The sequence below is a fragment of the Lepisma saccharinum genome, chromosome 29, assembly GCF_977018435.1.
Source record: "Lepisma saccharinum chromosome 29, izLepSacc3.1, whole genome shotgun sequence".
Taxonomy (NCBI): domain Eukaryota; kingdom Metazoa; phylum Arthropoda; class Insecta; order Zygentoma; family Lepismatidae; genus Lepisma; species Lepisma saccharinum.
Window position 1 is genome coordinate 11141833 of NC_139257.1, and position 23001 is coordinate 11164833.

The 23001-nt window shown below is 36.4% G+C and overlaps 1 protein-coding gene across 3 annotated transcripts in view; it reads left to right on the forward strand.

Moving 5' to 3' along the window:
* The window catches only part of LOC145981361 (uncharacterized), a 29831-nt gene extending 7330 nt beyond the window's left edge, over window positions 1–22501 (forward strand). For 2 of the 3 annotated variants that reach the window (XM_083114594.1, XM_083114595.1), the window contains exons 2-3: window positions 13247–13683; window positions 18739–22501. In XM_083114594.1, coding sequence (XP_082970720.1) covers window positions 13277–13683; window positions 18739–20740 — 2409 coding nt within the window. In that variant the 5' untranslated portion in view covers window positions 13247–13276 and the 3' untranslated portion in view covers window positions 20741–22501. Of the gene's footprint in view, window positions 1–13246; window positions 13751–18738 lie in introns of those variants that run through there. The other variant, XM_083114596.1, reaches the window with a different exon arrangement.
* The last annotated feature ends 500 nt before the right edge of the window (window positions 22502–23001 follow it).

A 23001-nucleotide genomic window follows, 5' to 3' on the forward strand; every position in this document is an offset into this window, starting at 1 on the left:
ACAGAGATGAGCCATAGGGGGTAGATGCTGGACAACGGTGTGTACTATAGGTGCTGTGTTTGAGTTAATTATTGAACACCACATGACTGCTGTAAAAAATGTATAACAGTGAAATCTAGTAAAAATTAGCAAAACTTTTAGTTTTTCAGGCAACCTTTTAATAATTTCTAGCATATTGGTTACATGCGTATTACTCACTATCTATAAACAAAAATACGTTAAAAGTATTAAATTTCGACAAAATTAAATACTTTTAACGTATTTTTGTTAATAATTTGTGCTTTGTTCAAGTACAAACATTGCACAAATGGTGTTTTTTAATCACACAAACTATAACAAGTAAATTTAAGCATATTGAGGGGCTGTCTGTCACCAAACTACAACTAACTAACTAAACTGATTAGAACTAAATACAGTTATACCTAAAAACTAAATACATAACTTTTCAAAACTTTAAACTTTTAAACTTTTTAGACAGCTTCTTTGTTCAAGTAGGCCTACAAACATTGCACAAATGTCTTTTAATCAAACACACTGCAACAAAGCATATTGAGATGCTATAGGCTTACACTAGGTTGTTATTTTCCACATCATCTTCAATCATTACACGATCAGACTGCGGAGTAAGGAATATTTGAAGACTAAAATTGGTAAACGCTGTAAGTGCCACATTAATTCAAACACCGTTTTCCACGTTAAACTGTGAAATGTGCCATGCTTTATAATGTGGTAAATGTGAAATGTGGCTGGTAGCCCTCTAAGTAGTTCAAAGGGCATGTAAAGAGGTCACTAGTATGCACGTTCTTAAGGGCTGATGTGCCGGATGATGCGATTTCCCAACACTTTTACTTTTGACACTTACAAGGTTTACCACTTTTAGTTCTCATTTCATTCCTGAGTCTAGAGATACTTTATTTTGATTTGGTGTTTTAAGTCAATTTTATGCACAGTAAGACTAATCGTGACTAGACCTACAGTTTAAAGTGGGATCCGAACCACTATGTGCTTCCACCGGCTATTGAACCTGGGACCCCTTGATTAGAAGGCAACTACGCTACCACTGCACCATCGGGGAGGCACTAGAGATACTTTCAAACATTGACCTTACTTCATCATTACAAGTTATTTGAAATGGATTACCTGATTCACAGGACCATAAAAAACATACAGTGTTTTCACAATTTCACTCTTTGGTTGCGCTGACCGCCAGTACCTGTTGAAGTCCAATAATCAAGCTGTCCAATAATTACCCCATAGCATGTCCACCAATTACTCACTGTGTCTAATAATTACCCCATAACTAAACATGCATGTCATACTGTTACTGTTCATCCTACAATGGTGTTTTTCAGCAGAATCCACCTTCATACACATACCCAGGACTGGGCATTACAAAATTCAAGATCAAGTAAAAGAAAACAAACATATACACAATTTTGTTTCATTTGAAAGAAGTTAAAACCATTTTTTTAAAGTGCTTTGGGTTATTAATATATTTTTTGAGAAAATGTACAAATATCATCCCAATAATTAATCAGAGCATTGCTGGATATGCAAGTAACAAATGTTGGTTGGTTAGATGTAATAAATTATGATACAACATGGTGTTTGGTCCCTGTCCAATATTTACTCCGATTTTCTGTGTCCAATAATTACCCCAGGTCACCATAGGCATTCCTCGTCTGAAATAATAAAAGAAACTGTGCGGAAACCATATGGACGCGAAGGAATGGAGAAATTTACCGAGAAATGAATTGCTTTTAGAAGCAGGAAAAACATTTTTTATGCACAAAAATGTAATAGTAATCGGAAAAATAACACCGGAAAATGGAAGCAGAATGTACGTACTTTCAGGGGATATAAATTTTGTTTGTGTATGTAGAGGAAAAAAGCAACCCATGTTCTGCAGTGAGACCAAACATTTTCCAGTTACGATAGTTTTCTGTCAAATATTTTTTTCAAAATTGTGTATTCTCTCTTACAATGTATGTATCCCTTTCTACATCAAATCAGGAATGAGCCATACAGATCAGCAAGTTTTTCTATATGTTACTTGGTTAAATTTAGGTTTTGCTGATGTTTTGATTCAAAATGTATTTTTAAAGAAGTGTTGAAGAGGAGTAGCAATTTAACACTTTTATTACAAGAGCATAATAGAGTTAATGTTTAGCATAATCACAAGAAGCTAATGATAGATTTTGAATGAGATTACAAATACTACTGTTCAACTTTTTACAACTACTAGATAACATCCAAAGGGCTTTATCCTATCCTGACATACGTCCTATGTAAGGTTACCAGACGTCCGGTTTTTCCCGCATATATCCTACGTATTTAGCCTTATGTCTGGCGTCCGGCAGGCATTTGAAAACTATCATAAATGTCCTATATTTTGAACGTCACATAATATTATGTAGGCCGCGGTGGCTCAGTCGGTGTAGGCCGCGGTGGCTCAGTCGGTAACGCGTCTGACTACCATGCTCAAGGTCACGGGTTCGATCCCCAGCCGGTTCAAATCCGGGAACTGTTCTAATGTTGGAAGCGGCCCCGGCGCCCACCCAGCATCGAATGACATGGGTACCTGGGGGAAACCCTGGGTAGTAAAGGTGGTCAGGGGCATGATCATGATGCTGATCACATCACCCCCTCTCATGACCGGATCAAGAAAGTGTGGGGCGTTACCCCCACACCCCCTATATGCATTCATGGCATGGTGCTGAGCACAGGGGAACACTTTACCTTTTTTTACATAATATTAATTAGGAAAATACGTACATGTTTCGTTGAACAATGGGATATCATGCAAGTTACAAGTCCATTGCCCAAAATGCAAATAAAAGTTTGTCCTGCTAGAGAACACACAAGAATATGGAAGCAACTAATGAACAAAGTTTTGAGTCTACATTCTGATGTTACTGTTCAGTGCCTGAGTAGAATTTCTAGCCTTGGGGTTTATACTGATGGAAGAAAGTGTTTCCCATTCTTATTCAATATTTTTGATTGTAAATACTGAGTTATTCAGGGTGTCTACCAGTCAAGAAAGCCATGAAAGTCAAGAAGAAGTAAAGAAATCAACAAGTAAGTCAAGAAGTCAATAAAAATCAGGAAATTATACTTGCAGTCAAGAGATTTTGCTATCACAATTACTGACTGGTTGATTTAATTTATTTTACTTCACATTTCTGCCCCTTTGGCTAATCGTGAAGATGAGTATGAATGGTGGTGAGGTAAGATGGATGAAGAAACAATCACATTCAGATAAGGATGACAACACAAGCGCCACATAAGATTATTCTGGCTGTGAATCCAGGTGCCAGAACCTCGCTAGTCTGCCAAATGCAGTCCAGGATGCATTAATATATAAAGCAAGTCTAATTCTTTTGTAAAATACAGCTTCAGTTTTAATCTTAACTGCCCATTTGGTAGGGGCTTTTCATTAAATATCATAAATATGTATTTTCTTATTTGCTAATTTCCAACTTTACCTAAGTAGGGATTAAATAAATAAATGTTAACTAAAATGAAAAAAAAGGTCAAGAAACGTCCTGGTAAAGACAAGAATTTTAGATTTGATATTTTGGTAGATATCCTGTAATTAAACTAAAAATACCATTTCAAACTATGGTAAATGCTGAATATTTGTTAGCCATTACAGGTCATAATGCAAATGTGAGAGACTACTTTCACTACCATCAGCACAGTGGACCCATGAGAGATTTTTTTTCACATCTGTAAAAAGTTTGGTGTCATCAATATATTTTTGACAAAACCTGCAATTTTGAGAAAATTTTCTCTTCTGAGAAGTACCAGTTAAAACATGTAGTAGAAGTACATTGTTTAGTAGGTAAGACTCTACTTTATGTCCTTTTCCTAAGGAATATGTGTCATATCTCGTTGGAAAGCTTATTGTATAAGGAATTCAACAACATAAATCCCAAAGCGAGGAAAAATTACCTGGAGGAGGAAATCGATTAAAAACGATTTTTTCCAGATATGCGTAATTGAACGTACTGAGAAAATTCGATGATGAAGCACATATTTAGGGGTGAAATGAGTGCTAATGGAACCTAACCTAACAGGCCTAACCTAACCTCGTAGGCATACCTCGTTCCCGTGAATGGTTCATGGGGCTATTGTGAATGGTTTGTGGGGATACCCATGCATCGTTTTTGGAGCTAACGTGAATGGTTTGTGGGGCTACCCGTTCAGGGTTTTTGGGGCTAACGTGAATGGTTTGTGGGGCCATCGTGAATGGTTCATGGGGCTACCCGTGAATGGTTCGTGGAGCTACCTGTGAATGGTTAGTAGGGCTATCGTGAACAGGAAGTGTAAAAAGAAAAAATGTACTTACCCGAAGACAAGCTGCCTGTCTGTAAGCATGGTTTTGAATGATGCACAAAATTTTTACTGGGGATAAACTTATTTTACACTATCTACAAGTTTTTGGAACCTGTTCTTTTTCTTGCACCATACACACGCACAACGCACCGAGATGCAAAGAAGCAATCACCACGCAGAACGCAAACAAGCAAAGCACACACATTCACAATGTGTACAGAAAGACGAGCCTGCAGTGTTGTTAACTCTCATCAGTTGCTACCATATGGCAATAAGGACGTAAAGTAGAGTCTAGCCGTTTAGTATATTACAGTACAGTTAAGAATTCGTTATGAATTCATTTTTTTTAAACTCAAAAAGTGTCATTTTAAATGACTTTTTAACGTGTTCCGTAGAAATATGTTATTTATTGCGAATGTTTTGTGTACTACATTTTCGGACAACATGTTCTACATTTCCCTTATAGCGATCTGGTAACCCTAGTCCTACATGTACAGTTGTGTATCCTAGAACATAGGAACAAGCCCTGGGATAAAGATTGAAAGCTGATTTATTATGTTCAAACAGATTCTTGAATTAGGCTATATTGCATATGAGTGCTTATGTGTAGCTGAACGTTCTTTCTTTGTCTTTGATCTTAGCAGAGGTGCACAGTTCTGCTGCATTTTTAAGCCATGTAATATTACAATGCTAACATCAGTCATGTGTTTGATGTACAGTTATCCCCCATGTACCTAAACATGTAACAAGAAAAGTATCAATGCGGCGAAAGACAGAGCACACTGCAGTTAGTGAGGAAGTGAGAACACATAGCTATGTTAGGGTGTACTGATTTTCTCAAGACAGTCCTTTTTTTTTTTTTGAGTCCTTTTTTTTTTTTTTTTGAGTGTCCTGGCCTGTGTTCTACTATGCTACTCCAAAAACCAAATATGTCCTATTTCTAAAAAATATCCTGCAAAACATCCAGACGAATTGTTTACCTCTTTGAAACTGTTAGTGCCTTCTAAATTAATAGTATTGTTAGTTTGCATAGAAATACTTGTAGATTTAAACGTTTTTAAGTTTGCTTCACTCGCACATTTTGTCTTGCTGTAAAGCTTATATTTATTGTGTAGAAGGGGTCCATCGTGAAATCCTCCACCCTCAATTTCGCTAGGGATTTTTTTTTTTTTTTTTTTAGGATGATTGTATGTTGCAAATTCTCGAGCACGGAAACAAATATTTATGAGTGAACAGCCATTTAAAGTGCAGATACAGCCGTTTAAAGTTGCAAGGTGGAAGTCTACTTGTGGCCATGTCAATTTCATACCAGCAACCTGCCAGCCACCTGCACCTGTACCGATGGATATATAACAGTCGCTTTGGCTCTGTCGCTTTTTCAGAACTAAACAAGAGAATTTCATAAAAATGGTACCCCGATTTCGGGCTCAACCCCTGGGGTAATTGGCCTACTCTTACCGTGGCCCCGCCTCTGCTATGCTCCGGCTACCCGCCTTTTTCTATAGAGTCCCTTTAAAGACATGTACGTTACGTAGGTAAGGAATTTTAACATTACAAAAATGTAAGTTTCGTAGCACGTAGATCTCTAAAAATTTCCTTCCTCACTATTTAAAATCTTCCTTTCTTAGAAGAAACTTTATTTTGGACAAAGAAATGTGCTACAAATCAAGGGTGGAGGATTTCACGACACAGCCCTTAGAAGCAGATATTGCATGCAGTCTGTTCATGATATAACATGAAAGGTACTGAGTGGTGAATAGAAATATATGCAGGGGCATTTTGAAAGTTGAAAATAGCCCAATATTGGGTATTTGCATGTTTGATGCATAGATGAGTTGATTACTGCAGCTGCGGCAAAATAAATATATTCTCAGTATTCATTAATATTTTAATATTATTTCACAATGCATGATGTTTTATGGTAACTACTGGCGTTCTTGCATTGCATTGTTTTCTTAAAAGACAATAAACGCGCAATATTATTTATTTGTGTAAAACAATACACTGTCCCAGGGGTGCCTATCCCCCCATGGCCCATGATGCACTCCCCCCCGTTTATGCCAAATTAATTACTCAATTTTTATTTTTTGTGAGACAAAATTTGTGGAAAAATGGAATACAAGATGTGCAACCACGAATTTTGTCTCGTGGGGGCAAGTACCAGGATAGACATACCAATAATAATAATAATAATAACATTAATAATGGATTTATTATTATTATTACTGCTACTACCAGTAGTAGTAGTAGTAGTAACAAAGATGTTATTATCCTCATAAATTGTGCAAAGGGGTTAGAAGTCTGTGCAAAAGCATTTGTTTGGAACAAATGATATGAAACATTTTTCAAAACCGTCAATTTCGCATTAGCTAATAATGGAAAACAAGCACAAAAACTGTATTTTTCAATGGCAGAAATTGAATGATAAATGCATTCCGAAGATACATGTCTAACTTTCACGGACAACATGTGCTTTACATATATGCGACATAAAATAGAAAATACATATTCAACAAGCTAACAGCCCGACCCTGTGGCCAAGTGGTTAGCACATCGCGCTGCGACGCCAAGGGTCCCGGGTTCGAATCCCGGTCGGGCTTGGTTGTTTGTGAATGTCCATTCATCAATTTCATCATTTCATCACTCATCCCCATCTTCGCAAATTAGCCAAGAGGCACAAAACGCGAAGTAAAATAAACTAAATCAAATCAAAATCAACAAGCTAACACTAAATTGTGTACGTATTGAAAGTTTATTCAATACAAATATACTACACATATTATTTAAATACATTACATTACAGAAATGAAGCAGAATGCGAGCGAAGTGAGTAAGAAAACTTTTAGATCAAATTTTTTGCAATTGAAAACAATAGTGATTTAATTTGGTGCAAATAATTTCACTGGACGCAATGGCATTCTCTCTTTTACAACTATTTTTAGATCATTCAGCGCCCATGGCCGACTCCTTCCACTCCTAGCTAAAGCTCTGAACTTGACGAAAACTAGAAAAGCAGATAATGCGAGCGAAGCAAGCAACAACATTTTACAAAACGTATTTTTATTTGCATAGAATTTGAAATCGAAGGGTAATTGCTCCTCTGTGCTCCCCTGCAGATGCCCTTGGCCGTCAAAGTTTGTCCCCTTGCTATCCTAGAATTGACTTCCGTCGAAGGTTGGGGGGGTGGGCAATGACCCCCTGTCCCCCTGTTTTTGCAACACGGTATAATACAGACATATTTAAGCAATATATGTTTTCTTTAGATACTTTAGGCTCACTGCTATTGTTAGTCAACCTTATTCTGCACAGTTTGTCTGCTCCACTAACCTTGTATTAATGCGAATACCACGTCCCCCCTTCATCCAAACTGATTCTAAAGGCATTTCATTTCAACCCTATCGCCGCGATCATCCACAGGTAGGTAGAAAAACTATACATAATAACCAAAACTAAAAATCAATAACAAGTCAATCAAACAATACAATCCCCCCATTTTTGTGTGAAGATATATAGAATGGATATAAAATTCCCCCCCCCAAAAAAAATTCCATGATGCAGGCGCGTCATGAAACCCCCCTGTGGGCACCCCTGTACTGGCCATTGTTGAGAATAAAAAGAAATTGGCAGCAGAAAGCGTTTTGCTTTACGGCCATTATACGGCACAGCTTTCGTTGCTTTCATCCTGCACCCTTCCCCACCTAGTCTGGCCCCGCCCACAAGCTTTCCTCTCTGCACGTTGCTACTCCAGACATTCCAGAAAAGTTGTATAGTATGCCTCTGTGGCCACCACAATAGACCAAAGTGAATGAGAAAATGTAGTATTTACAAGTATTACATTCCTTACAGCCATGCAAAGTTTCATTGAAAATTGGCTGATACTTTGTGTTAGAAATAATGATAATGATGTGTAAGAGCAGCAGTGTTCCTAGCTTATGGAAAAAATCCAAAATTTCACTTCTGATATCATCCGTATGAACAAATTTGCAGGCAAGTATGACAAAAAACACTCCTTGAGAATATGTAATCTTCAGGCCCATTTTTGAAAGGAGAAAAGGAAATGATGCAACATTTTTTAAAGTCGTAATTTTTGGGAAATTTTAAAAATTGGACATATCCTCCTCCCTGGACCCTACATTGTTAAAGTGTTGTTTTGTTCTCAATATTGCATGTAAAACTGAAATATGTCAGTATAAAGTATTGGCTGAAGAGTTATAGCCAATTTTATAATATCTATTCCATAATTCTGAAAGGTAAAACAAATACATTTTCAATTCTCACTTGTTAATAATAGTGAAAATGGAAGTAGGCAGTGGCGTAAATAACAACCCTCCAAACCCCATGGTGCAAAGGGGGTGGGGGTGCAGTAAGAATGATAAATTAAGAAAGTTTTCCTTTTGGAGTTAAGATATATTTTAAAATATTTTTTTGCCCCTACAAACAGAAACAGAAAATGTTAATTACTAGAAAAGTATAAAGTGAACTATCAGATTAGACGAAATACTTCATTTGCAAGTAGTTTAAATCATGTGATCATTACAAGAGGTGCAACAAGTGAAATTTTGACTTTGTGAATCCCAATATTGGTCTGTATTTACAGCTTCAATTTTTATCATCCAAACCAAGTAAAACACAACTACCTTTCTGGAAAGACGGGTGATATTTCACCTCTGATTATTATTACACTAGCACTATGCCAGACAGAGAATAGAGAGATTTTGTTTATATTATTCATCTTTATTAGATGCTATTTATTGTGAACCGTGCAGGCTGATTCCTGATAGGTTTGAATGGTGTATCGGCAAAATTAATGATTTGTAAAAATAAACAAAACAAAAAATATATTCTTATAAAATTTAATATAAAAAATAATCAAACAATCAAAGAACAGGAAATATTCCGAACTCACATCTTGAATGCATTATGTGTGATATAGAGCCTGCAAAAATCATAAATATGTTCTAATAATGTTGCAACAAAGTATGGATAAAAAGTGCGAAACCATTAAAAGAATTTTAGATGTATTAATAACATTATCTACTTGTAATTTGGCTCTGCTGGGACATTGAGAAGTTGTGACAAATGTACAAAGTACTTCTGCGATATTTTCTCAACATCATAGACTCGTTAGCGAGGTATGACTTACTTCTTAAAACTCGTGTAAAGGTTGTCTGTTGTCTTAACCTTTCGTGCCAGTTTTTGCATGGTATACATTCACATTCGAATGTACCTAATACAGATAAACGTAGGTGTGTGTTAATATTTTAAAAAAAGAGAGCTTTTTTTTTAAAATGAATGCAACTGAAGGTAGAGGTGAGGGGGGGGGGGCAGAATGTGTTAGTTACGGTCCTGCAAATAGGTAATGTCTAATGAATAGAATATGTAAAATGTTAAAAATGTGTCTGTTGGTCAGAGAAGTATTTCCTGAGTTTAATGTAACAGCATGGATTCCATATGGCCCCTGAGTCCTTCTACCAATAATATCACAACTTTAACCAACAAGAAAAATATGCTTGAAAAACTTCAAATTAGGAAAAGGCCATTATCATGCCACTTGGGCCAGAAGGAATATATACCAAGATACACTGTACTCTGCCTGTGTAAGTTGTGTTCATCTTGGTTCCAAGTCAGCAAGGTTCTGTGCCTGTACAGCTGAGTTACCTAGCAAATGATGAGGCTCATTTTAGTTACCTGACATTACCCAAACACAACTTGATGACATTAACAGAATCTAGCATCCATATTATTTCTAATTACAATACATAAACCTTTACAATGATCCAGGCCAAGGGTTGACACATACAGAGTGCCTGAAAATCTTCACCTGTACTTGAATTTCCAAGTATAGTTCATTAAAAATAAATAGCAAGTGCTTTGTTGTGTTTTCTGCATCATCTGAATTGGAATAGCTGGCCTCAAGAGTGTAGTAGTTAGCACATCACGCTACAATGCCAGGGGTCCTCGGTTCGAATCCTGGCCTGGGCATGAATGCGAGTGTGCATTCATCATATCATAACTTATCCCCATCTTCACAAATTAGCCAAAAGTAGCATAAAAGCAAAGTGTAATGAAGCAAATCAATCAATCAATTAAATCAAATTCAAAACATACCATTATAAAATGTTGCACTGTTGGTAGTCAAATTTTGAAATCTGCAGTGATAGCATAAAACTATGAGCCCAAAAAATCTTAAATTTGGCAGTTTTTGTCCTCTTGATAGGTACTATGAATAAACGAAGAATCTTAAAAATCTGAATCCTAAAGGTTCAAAAATATTTTTTTATTGGTTGATTTGACATGGAATGACCCTTATGTAGTAAACAGATATGCATCATGCTGTTTGATATGAAGTAGGTTGAAGCTACACTTTATTGAACAACTCACGTACAAACCCAATTTTTTTTTATTTTTTTAGAATAGCTATTTACAGGGTACACATTCAGAAGATATTACTGAATTTGAACCCAAATCTAGAAGATTGGAAGGATTACTTCCTTCTAGCAATTTTTATATTCTTTAAGTTTGTTTGGAAGATTAAGAATGGTGTCTCAGATCAGAGTTTAATTTCAGATGGTTTTATTTTCCATTATTCTGTGAAATCAGAAGGTACAAATAATATTGAAGTAGACAAGGTGAATTTATTTAAATCAGGTTGATTTAAATAACGATTCAAATCATATGATTTTCAAAAAAAAAAAACACTTCAAATAATTTGTAGTAATGTACATAAGGATTTTGTAGATATCAGAATCACTTTTCGCTGTTTCCTACCTCTGGCTGGGTTGGCATAGAAGTCAAGCTTCTCCATTTTTTCCTGGTCTTCCACAACTCCTCTCTTTCCACGGTGTTCCAATCTTGTCCTATTCTTCTAACTCTGTCCGCTATCTGCTCTTTCCACCGTCATCTTGGTCTTGCCCTTGGCCTTATTCCCACTCCTTGTGCATGGTAAGCTCTTATTGTTAGTCTTTCTGCATTCATCTTCTTCATGTGTCCGGACCATCTGATTTGTTCCTGATCTATCTTGTCCTGAAGCTTCACCACACCCACTGTCTGTGGGATCTCCTCATTCTATCCCTTCTAGTCTTCCCCAAACTCCTTAAAAATTTCCTCTCCACTGCCTGGATCTTTCTTTTGTCTCTCTGTTACTTCCCGTATTATTTTCTCTAATATTTTCTCATACACCTTTACTAAGTGGCACTAAGTATTATTCCTCTGTAGTTTATACATTCCTTTCTGTCACCCTTCTTGAATATGAGAACTATTAGTCCCTTTGTCCAATCTCTTGGCATTTCTCTCTATTGCCACACTGCTTTCAATGCTCTATCCAGCCACTGCACACCAATCACTCCTGCTCCTAGTATCATTTCCACTGGTGCTTGATCTACTCTAGGTGCTCTACCTCTCGTCAGAGCTTCCTCCACTTCTTTCCATGTGAGATTCACTTTTCATTCCGGTTTTCTTTTTCCTTCACTTCTTCATTTTCATTTCCTTTTTTCACGTTCAGCAATTTCTCGAAATGATATGTCCACATTCTCCTTATTTCTTCATCCTCTTCTACAATGTTTCCCTTTTATCCCTTACCTCCCCTTTCTCTTTTCCTTTCTCTCACTAGTCCATACAATACTTTCTTGTTCCCATCTGCATCTTCTTCTAGCACTTTGGCCCATTCTTCCATCTACTTTCTTCTTTCCTCCTTTACTACTGTTCTTGCCTCTTTCTTGTCTTCCATGTTCTCTTTTCGTTCATTTTGTGATTTAACTTTAAACCATTTTCTAAATGCATTATTTTTGTTTTCCACTACCTCTCTACTTCTTCCATTCCACCATGGTGTTTCTTTCTTCTTTCATTTCTTCTTTCATTTCTTGCTTGTCCTACCACATACCTTTTCAGCTGCCTCTACTAATTCTGGTTTAAATCTTATATATTCTGTTTCTACCCCTTTGGGTTCATCTCTTGGCACTTTTGTTCCCAATATTTCTTGATATTTCTCTTCTATCATGTTATCCTTCAATTTCCACACTCTTATCCGTGTCCCTTGTTCCTCCCTTCTATTTTCTTCTTTTTCATCTTCTGACATCTACTAGTAGTAATCATTTAATGGTGTTTATTAGGCTCTAAGAAAGGAAAAGAATGGAAACAAAATATATGTACTGATGGTGGGAAGCTCATAGAAAAGGAAATGTAAATGCACTTACATTTCTCTTGATTTAAATTTCAATAAGTTTTTGAGCAAAAATAGCAAACATTTTGTGTAGAAAAATATACTAATTATGCTAAACTGGAAATACTGTCATTATCATTAAATTGTAAATAAACATGGCAGGTGATATTTTTCAAACTATGATTTAAAAAATGCCAAGATTCAGCTACAAAGACTATAAATATATCTTAAGATACAGTTATAGAGTACATCCAGGATGTTTCACTTTCACTGGAAGAATATTCACTGAATTTATTATAGTATCATTAACATACGTAACAAACATTTCCATAGTAGGTTCATATATACAGTATCAGAAACAGAAAAATGTGTATTTACATATATTTTTTTATTGTCTTAATCAAGCTGTTAAAATATTTTACAGGGCAGTTTACTAGATAAAGCCTTGCTATATAAAAAACATATATTTTAATGTATGGTGCCACAAGCCATGGAAGCAATTTCAAATGGGGTTTTCAAAAAAATGATTTGAATAAAAAAACAACGTATTTTTTATATAAAAATAATGATTTTAATCCACCCTCGAAGTAGATGATAAACAGTCGAAGGAATCCATGAATGAGATGCATAATTCTAAAATCCTCAGCTTGATTGCCAGTTGACATCTTCTCTTTCAAAAGTGTGTCTGTTATTGTAATTTGTCTTCACTTTCAACACCATCTGAAGTTTGTGTGTAAAATGTCTTTTCAGATTTCAAGTCTCTCACCCTCATCATCACAGATGGAGTCTGTCGCTTTGCCCTCATTACTGAAGCTAGATCCTGACCTCATGACGTTTTCAATAAAGAGTGAGTCCCAAGATATTTCTCCTCATGAAGAGTCAAATGAAAACACTTGGCAGCCATCATCATCATCAGTTAATAAATCTGAACCAAAAGAGGAACAAATGAAAGTCGATGAACCAGGGAATGTTGCTGGTAGCTACTTTCACATATATTTGCACTCTAATGCTGGAATGAGTGAATTTTTGCCAGAGGATAGTAAGGATTTGGATACGAGTGATGATATTGCACATTATGGTGCTGTTGCGTTCAAAAGTAATGAGAGTGACAAAGTTAAAGTAGATTCTGAAGATGTGAAGAGTGAATTCCTAGTTGAAGATGACTGTCTAACTGCAGAGACAGAAAGGTGAGTGCATGCAGTATTTTCAAATGAATACCATAATACTTTCATCAGGGGTAGAAAAATACAGGGCACCCAGTTGCCATAGTGTCTGAAAATTTTCACCAGGCACTTGAATTTTCAAATTCAGTTCTAAAAGAAATATATATTTTTACAATATCTTGAGTTCTTATATTATATCTTCCATTACCTTCTTTTTTTTTAAAATAACGAGTACAGTGTTCTTTTTTTAATGTTTATATGTTATCTGTATCACATATAAAATTAAATCAGAATAATAAACATGTCATTATAAATTTTGCACTCTTGATTGGGCCATATATCTGAATATATTGCATTGATATTCATGCTGTTCCTCGTAGAATCTTCTTTAGGAAGACCACTCCGGCAAAGGAATTAATTACTTTCAATCCAATATAGTAATAATTAATAAATTAAATGTGTTAAGATTATACCGGGTGGTCCAAAAGTCCCGGAACGGTCATATCGTGAGAAATACACATCGAATCGGAAAACAAAAAGATATGTGTTTAATAAGTGAAAGAAAGCTATTCAATGATATCACACTTGATTTCCCACCCCTTTCCCTTGGAGGTTAGGTGGGGGCAACTGTAAAATTTGAAATGGAAACCCCCATTTTGTATTGTAGAATCAGATTCTACATAAGAAAATAACCGGGTTTCTGTACTACATTTCGTGTAACCCAGGAACAACGACGTGGACATAGTAGTATTTTGTTCCCATCAGGGTGCTTGTTTTAGGTGAGTCCCCTCGCCTCTGTGGTGGCCAGAACTTAATTACCCGCTCACCACCACCTTTTCTCCATTCCCAACGTCGAAAAGCATAAACGTTTGAATTGTTCATTGTTTACGTCACGGCCCGATTTGTTTTTCTTCCACGCTCCCATATGGCTTCTCAAAGGTGACTGGTCTACCATCTGGTGACTCTATGCGGGCATGCGATTACCTTGACGTGCGTTGGCAGTTCGCTGCATGAGCAGTTCCCAACCAACAATGATACATACACAGTAGGCTTACTCATTGTGCCACCAGGTCGGTTCGGCGTGAGGAGCTGCCTGTAATCTACCATGGTGAAGGTCGCGTGCTTAAGGCGATCATTGTGTAAGAGGTGAGATCTTACAGAATGTGAAAGTGGGTGGTAAAATTTAGTTTCAGTAACCCTGTGTGCATTCTTTGCAACTCATGAAGGGGGGAATCGTACTGGAGTATTAATTGGTCTACGAAAAAATAGAAAATCCATTACTGTTCGTATTCTGTCAATGATGGCATTGTCAGAGAGGGAAAGGATAACAGTTCTCATGATGCGGGGGTTTGGTGATAGGGAACGATCATATGGAGACGACGTATATTTATTCAACGATACGTTCCCGAATCGTGCACCTATTCCAAAATCTACTGTTTATCGAACCGTTGATCACTTCGAAAGAATTGGAGCAGTCAGGGATGAACCACGATGTGGAAGACCTAAAACTGCTACAAACGACGAGAAATCTTTGGAAGTTCTAAAGCATTTCCAAGAAAATGCCCATACTTCGAGTCAAAAAGTATCTCAACAAACCGAAGTAAGTAAAACATCTATCCTTAGAATTGTGAAGGTGCAACGGTATCATCCGTGCAAAATAAAACTAGTGCAAGAACTCATCGGAGACGACTATGATCGTAGACTTGAATACTGCGAGGAAATGATGCTACGATTCGACAGAAATAATCAATTTCTGTGGTGGACTTGTTTCTCTGATGAAGCTACCTTTGACTTGAGCGGATCTGTCAACCGGCATGACATGAGGTATCGGGCCACAGAGAATCCCCACTGGATGCGAGAGCATCGTACACAATATCCGCAAAAAGTTAAAATATGAGCTGGAATATTGTGTAATCGTATTATCAGGCCATACTTCATTGATACTTATTATATGTTGTATTTTAGATTGTTGTTCTCACATCAGTGACCTTACTGTGGTACGAATTCTGATGAAGGTGAATAACATGTGTTAAGGTGCTTGATTGCTGATACTTATTCTATGTTTGTTAAAAGTGTTAGATTTAATTCTGTTAGTATTAGTCTTACTGTGCACAAAGTGGACTTAAACCACCAAATCAATCAATCAATATTGAAATTTGCATGTATTTTTTGGTTTCATGTGTGGACATAAAAGGACATTTTGTTTAAAAGCAATGCGAGAATTCTCTAGAATTCAATGAATGGGCAAATGCTTGTCACTATATTTATTTGCAAGAAATTCACCCAACTCTTTCAGTTACACAAGGACATGTAGTTATTGCACGAATATGGAGTATATGTTGAGAAATGTTCTGAAATATGGAAATAATATGTAAAAATAACTAAAATATATAAAATATGAGCTAGAACCTAATATGTGTATAAATATGGAAAATTGAAACTGAATTTTTCGAGTGTTCATGGCGATCGCTATTTTGGGGAGAAAAATGCCTCATTTGCACCACCCCAGGAACAAATCCAATATATATATATAGCCCCAATCCCACCACTCACTCACTGACTCACTGACATAAATGTTCTCCATGAAGGAAGCCCCGGAGTCGAAAAACGCCCGATTACGACCCCCCATGAAATCGTCCAAAAAGTTCGAGAAAATTCAAAAATCGCTCAATCGGCCCTTCCTTAAGGGTGAAAATGCCCTTTTTTCATGTCCTTAGCAACCGTTGCCACGGGCATTTCTTTTGCACACATTGTTTCCTTCAATTCTTAATTGTCCAGCTACATTATATTTCTCACAGATCACACAGATGAATCAACTCCTGGTTCAAAAAGGTGCCTCAAACAAGGGTGACATCTACATAGGGAGTTTCAGCCCAGTCACAATTACTTACGTATATATTGGTAAACTCAATTCGAAAATGTCTACATCGTGGTTGTTTTAATTAAATGTTTAGAGGTATAATAACATACAATTACTTAGAGAGTTTGCGGTGCTTGTTGTTCACCATGGAAACGGATGTTGCTAGGGAACTTAAAGAAAGTTTATTTTCACCCTGAAAACTACTGTAAGTGAATTATGCTAGACTTTTCGTATTTCAAAATTCAAGCGTCAGAATTTATTACAGAGGCAAGGTAGGAATTTGGGGGAAATAAAGGAAGACAATAATTTTCCAATTACTTTTAAAAATGTGAAAATGACAAAAGACGTAAATATTGCATTTCCAATTTAGTGTCGCTATTGAATTCGTTTATGCAAGACATCCAGCTAATAATCTTGAAACGGTTATTACTTACTCAGTTTATTATTAAGAAAATAGACAATAATGCTTTGAATATTTGTGACTTATTAGAGCCCATACACACACAAAGTTACTTTCTAAACTTTTAAAATTAGTGAACTTATACACTTGTTCCCCTTCATCCAATACAACATGCAGACATTTTACCCCATCTATAATATGATTACGCCCACAAAGTGGCCGAAGGTCAAACATGCGAGCGTCCAAGACGTGGCCTTGGCCACGTCGAAAGTACGCGAGTCCTGTATATATCCATGCTGTAAGAGACAGGTAAACGTGATAAATTACTGTGTAAAACACATCTTGCAGTGCAAAAACAAGGGATCAATGGATGGACAATGACAAAGCATTGCTCAGTAGCAACGGTAACAGCATTGATCATTGTTAATGCATAGGATCTTCACTAGCAAGAAATTATTATTGTTACAAGAATCATAGTCATATAGTTTCTGGAATTACAATTATTTTCGTCATAATATTTCTTCATAAATTTAAAAATTGCAATACGTTTAGAACACTCAGGTTTACACATGAGTTTCCTCAATATGATTTATAGGGTCTCCCCCATGGCGCAGTGGTAGCGTCATTGCCTTGTAATCAAGGGGTCCCAGGTTCGATACCCGATGGAGGCACAAGTGGTTCGGATCCCACTTTAAACTGTAGGTCCAGTCCCGATTAGCCTTACTGCGCATAAAGTGGACTTAAAACACTAAATCAAATCAAATCAATCAATATGATTTATGATATTGTAAAAAGTATTTACAAGTTTTTGACTTTTCTGCAGACACGATAATTTAGTTAATATACAGTTTCAAAATGTATGTATTTCTTCTACATTTTCGTTGCTATTCTGCAATTTTGCCAATCATGACAATGAGGATGAATAGTTTATTTTGTTATTCTGTTACCTAGAGTCGCTTTTGCCACTTTTGGCTAATTGTGAGAATGAGGAAGAATGGTGAATAATGATGATGATGAGAAGTGTGGGGAATGGAGGAGCAGGAGGATCCATCCTCCCAACTAGGCTTCTTTCCTAATTTTTTGTTTTGAGTCCACTTTATGCACAGATAAGCTAATCGAGACTGAATCCGAATCACCAGTGCCTCTGCCAGGTATCGAAACTTTCATTACAAGGTGACAAAATTTCCATTGTGTCTTCAGGGAAGCATTCCCAACAAGAAACTTACGTAAAGCACTGCTCCACCTGTTTCTCATTTAGCTGTACCAAAGAATCACCCCCCCCCCCTTACTATCTGCAATGTTAAAGCAAACCTCGAACGAATTAGGGGAATTATGATAAATAACTATCTATTTTCCAGTAAGTACTGCTACCATACTAGGAGAGGCTTTTGAATACCATGTGGTTGTTTCAAGTTCTTTCTTCTTATGCAGAAGTAGCATAAAAGTAGGGAGTAGTGCACATGAATAGCATAGCGAGCTACTTTTTGGCAAATGTACCTCTAGCTGTAGCGAAGCTACATTTTTGGATGAGTAGCCAGAGCTGCAGCAAAACACTTTTAAAATGTAGCGTTCTATTCACTGGTACACAGTACTTGAAGTTACTTTTATTGTTTCACAAGGAGTACTATTACTTGTAATTAATGTTTTATTCTTCACTAGTAGCATATCAAACACTAGAGCAAATGCAGTGTAGTTGCTAATTGGTAATATGCTTAGAGAAAACTGTAGTAAATTGTTTAAAGCTGAGTATGTTAAATGTAACTCATTTTCCTGAAATATTTCTGTGTAAATTTTCTTACACACGTCCATCTTCTTTCAGGTTATCACTGGAATGTCCATCGATTAGAAGTGAATTTCAACAGATAAAAATGGATAATGATAAGGATCCATATCTTAGAGAGACTAACTTTGGTGCAAATAAGAACTCTGGATCCCAATCACTACCAATTAAATCTCCTATATGCAGCTCAATACTGCCTACAACACTCTGCTCTGAGACAAAGGGTAGTGAAACTAATTTAGAATCTACAAAGGAAACAGAATATATTAAATCTTCAAACTCTACTGTTTGCAAAGATGGCAGCAATTTGTTTGTTCACAAATGTGAACTTGTGGTTCACATGCGAAAGAACAGTAGTGAAAAATCTTTTGTGTGTTCAACCTGTAAGAAATCATTTACACCTGAGGAAAATCTTAGACGACATTTAGTATCACATACGGCAGATAAACCCTGTGTGTGTTCAACTTGTAACAAATCATTTTCACTGAAACACCATCTTAGACGACACTCAATTATTCATACTGGAAATAAACTCCATGTGTGTTCAACGTGTAACAAATCATTTGCAAATAAGGAATATCTTATACGACATTTAGTAACTCATACTGCAGATAAATCCTATGTGTGTTCAACTTGTAACAAATCATTTTCACTGAATCACCACCTTAGACGACACCTAATTATTCATACTGGAAATAAACCCCATGTGTGTTCAACATGTAACAAATCATTTGCAAATAAGGAATATCTTAGACGACATTTAGTAACTCATACTGCAGATAAATCCTATGTGTGTTCAACTTGTAACAAATCATTTCCACGGAAACAAGACCTTAGAGAACATTCAATTATTATTCATACTGGAAATAAACCCCATGTGTGTTCAATCTGTAACAAAGCATTTGCACAAAAGGTATATCTTAGACGACATTTAGTATCACATACAGCAGATAAATCCTTTGTGTGTTCAACTTGTGACAAATCATTTGCACGGAAACAAGGCCTTAGAGAACATTCAATTATTCATACTGAAAGCAAACCCTATGTGTGTTCAACTTGTAACAAATCATTTGCACGTAGAGGAAACCTTAGACAGCATTCAATTATTCATGCTGGAAGTAAACCCCATGTGTGTTCAACGTGTAACAAATCATTTGCAAATAAGGAATATCTTAGACGACATTTAGTAACTCATACTGCAGAGAAATCCTATGTGTGTTCAACTTGTAACAAATCATTTGCACGGAAACAAGACCTTAGACAACATTCAATTATTCATACTGGAAATAAACCCTATGTGTGTTCAACTTGTAACAAATCATTTTCAAGGAAACAAATCCTTAGGGAACATTCAATTATTCATACTGGAAATAGACCCCATGTGTGTTCAACTTGTAACAAATCATTTGCAAGGAAAGGAATTCTTACACGACATTCAATAATTCATACTGCAGATAAACCCTATGTGTGTTCAACTTGTAACAAATCATTTTCCCGGAAACAAGACCTTAGACAACATTCAATTATTCATACTGGAAATAAACCCCATGTGTGTTCAACTTGTAACAAATCATTTGCATGGAAAGGAATTCTTACACGACATTCAATAATTCATACTGCAGATAAACCTTATGTGTGTTCAACTTGTAACAAATCATTTTCATGGAAACATGATCTTAGAGAACATTTAATTATTCATACTGGAAATAAACCCTATGTGTGTTCAACGTGTAGCAAATCATTTGCACGGAAACAAGACCTTAGACAACATTCAATTATTCATACTGGAAATAAACCCCATGTGTGTTCAACTTGTAACAAATCATTTGCATGGAAAGGAATTCTTACACGACATTCAATAATTCATACTGCAGATAAACCTTATGTGTGTTCAACTTGTAACAAATCATTTTCATGGAAACAAGATCTTAGAGAACATTTAATTATTCATACTGGAAATAAACCCTATGTGTGTTCAACGTGTAACAAATCATTTGTGAGGAAAGGAATTCTTAGACAACATTCAATAATTCATTCTTGAGATAAACCCTATGGACTTTCAACATGTAACAAATAATTTGCACGGAAAGGTGTTCTTTGACAACATTTGAAAATTCATTCTGGAGAGAATTGCTTTGTGTGTTCAACATGCAACATTGAAGAACATTCAAAAATTCATAGTGTTGAAATACCTTTCGTATGTTCAACTTGTAACAAATTATTTACACAAAAGATATCTGAGACAACATTCTGCAATTTATGCAGGGGAGAGGCCATGTTTGTACTGAGCATGTAACAAATCATTCACAACAAATGCCAATTCTTCCAAGACATTCAAGAATTCATACTACAGATACATTGTGTGTTATAGCATTTACCTGACTTGCAATAAATAAATGTTAATAGAACATTTCATAGTGCAGAGAAGTTGCAGACTTCTTAATAGCTCCTTTACTTTACTTGATTGCCGTGACACACATGACCAATAGGAATAAACTCATTCTAGGCTGCATTCCACATCTACTCATGCCAGCCCCCGTGGCAGAGTGGTTATCAAATCATGCTACGCTGCCAAAGGTCCCAGGTTTGAATCCTGGCCAGGGCATGAATGTTTGTAAGTGTCCATTCATCCATATCATCACTCATTACCATTTTCGCAAATTATCCAAAAGTCGCACAAAAAGTGAAGTAAAATAAAACAAATCAATCAATCAGATCTGCTCATATCCACTTCTCAAAAACAATCTTACTGCTCTAAATTTTTTTAAGTCCAGAAATCGTTAATGTGGCAACCTAACTCTTTAGCATCAGCTGAGAATTGCAGCTTTACAACATGCCTTGTAGTACAACTGCAAAAAACTGTGCTGAGATATTTTTTTCTAGAATATATCATGATGTTTAATAACTATAAACCATCATTATAATGCAGAATAAAGAAATCTCTATTTGGAGTAATAACGTTATATGTTTTTTTCTGCACATTCCATGTTTCATCAATGGAATTCATCATGGAACCATCACGGTTCACCATTTTCCTCACACACAGGTGATGCATTTTGGTAATTTAGGGGAAATTTACTGACTATATAAGTTTTGGATCTAATGAGCATGAATCTTCCTCTAATAAGTTAGAAGTACTTGTGATTAAGTTATATTGTTTTAGAACACCGTGAGTCAGAGATCTGGCTTTGTATACCATCTGCCACTTTAATATCCATAAGATAATTATTGAGAGAAATTCCTGAATGAAAAATGTGTGTGAAAGTTTTGTAAATTGGAGAAGAGATTGGGCGAAATCCAGGACTTCATCCACACCTGAGCCCCGCCTCAGGCCTCACAGCCTCCACCATAGCCAATCTCATCCCAGAAAACCCAACACCCACTTTTTACGTACTGCCTAAAATTCACAAAGTAGCCTCCCTGGCAGACCCATCAGCTACAATTACAACACACCCACAAAAAGAATCTCAGCCTTTGTCATCTCCCACTTCCAAATCTTGTAAAAGCTCTACCCCTACCCCGTGATAACAACCACTTCCTTAAGAAAATAAACATCCTCCCATTGCCTCCAGGCACCTTGCCACCATTGATGTAACTTCCCTCTCAGGGCCACTGTTAGGCCCTTGAATTATGTAATGTTAAAATATCGATAACATCTGTTTCTCATAAAGTTCTTCTCTAACGCCAACCTGGTTGTTAGAATTGTGTAATTATTACCTATTGTAGTGCACGTTCACACTATCGCCGTTTAGCACCAATAAAATTTAAAATTTGTCAAAACCAGTTTTTTTTTAATGACTGCTGATTGAGACCTTATTTTTGCGATACATGCCCTAGAAAGAAAATATTTCATCCTGTGTGTTCGCAGCCATGGACTGTAAATTTACCTTTGTTGTTGGTATGTATTTTTTCTGCCAGAAAAGGCACTAAATATGGAAAAGGGATCAAGACAGCCACCCTAGGGGGTGGCAACTCAGGCATTCACCACTCAGGCTCCAGGGGACACCGCGCTAAAGAAAAATATAGTTTGTGTGCACTTTTTATGAGTTTATAGGATGCTGGTGCTTCCAATTAAGTCGTATCAATCCATAGGATTGTATGTTTATTTTATTAAGTCTCTCTGAACGCTTCATGTTGACCAGGGCATTCACTTGTTTTTCTCTCAGCTGTCTCAAGCCTCTTAGGCATGTTTACAATGCATTGTGTTGTGCCATGCAAACCTCCTGAGCATTCAGGAAATAGGTAACACTTCTGGGTTTGGTGTCAGCGGTTTGCATGGTAGCAATTATGATAATAAACACG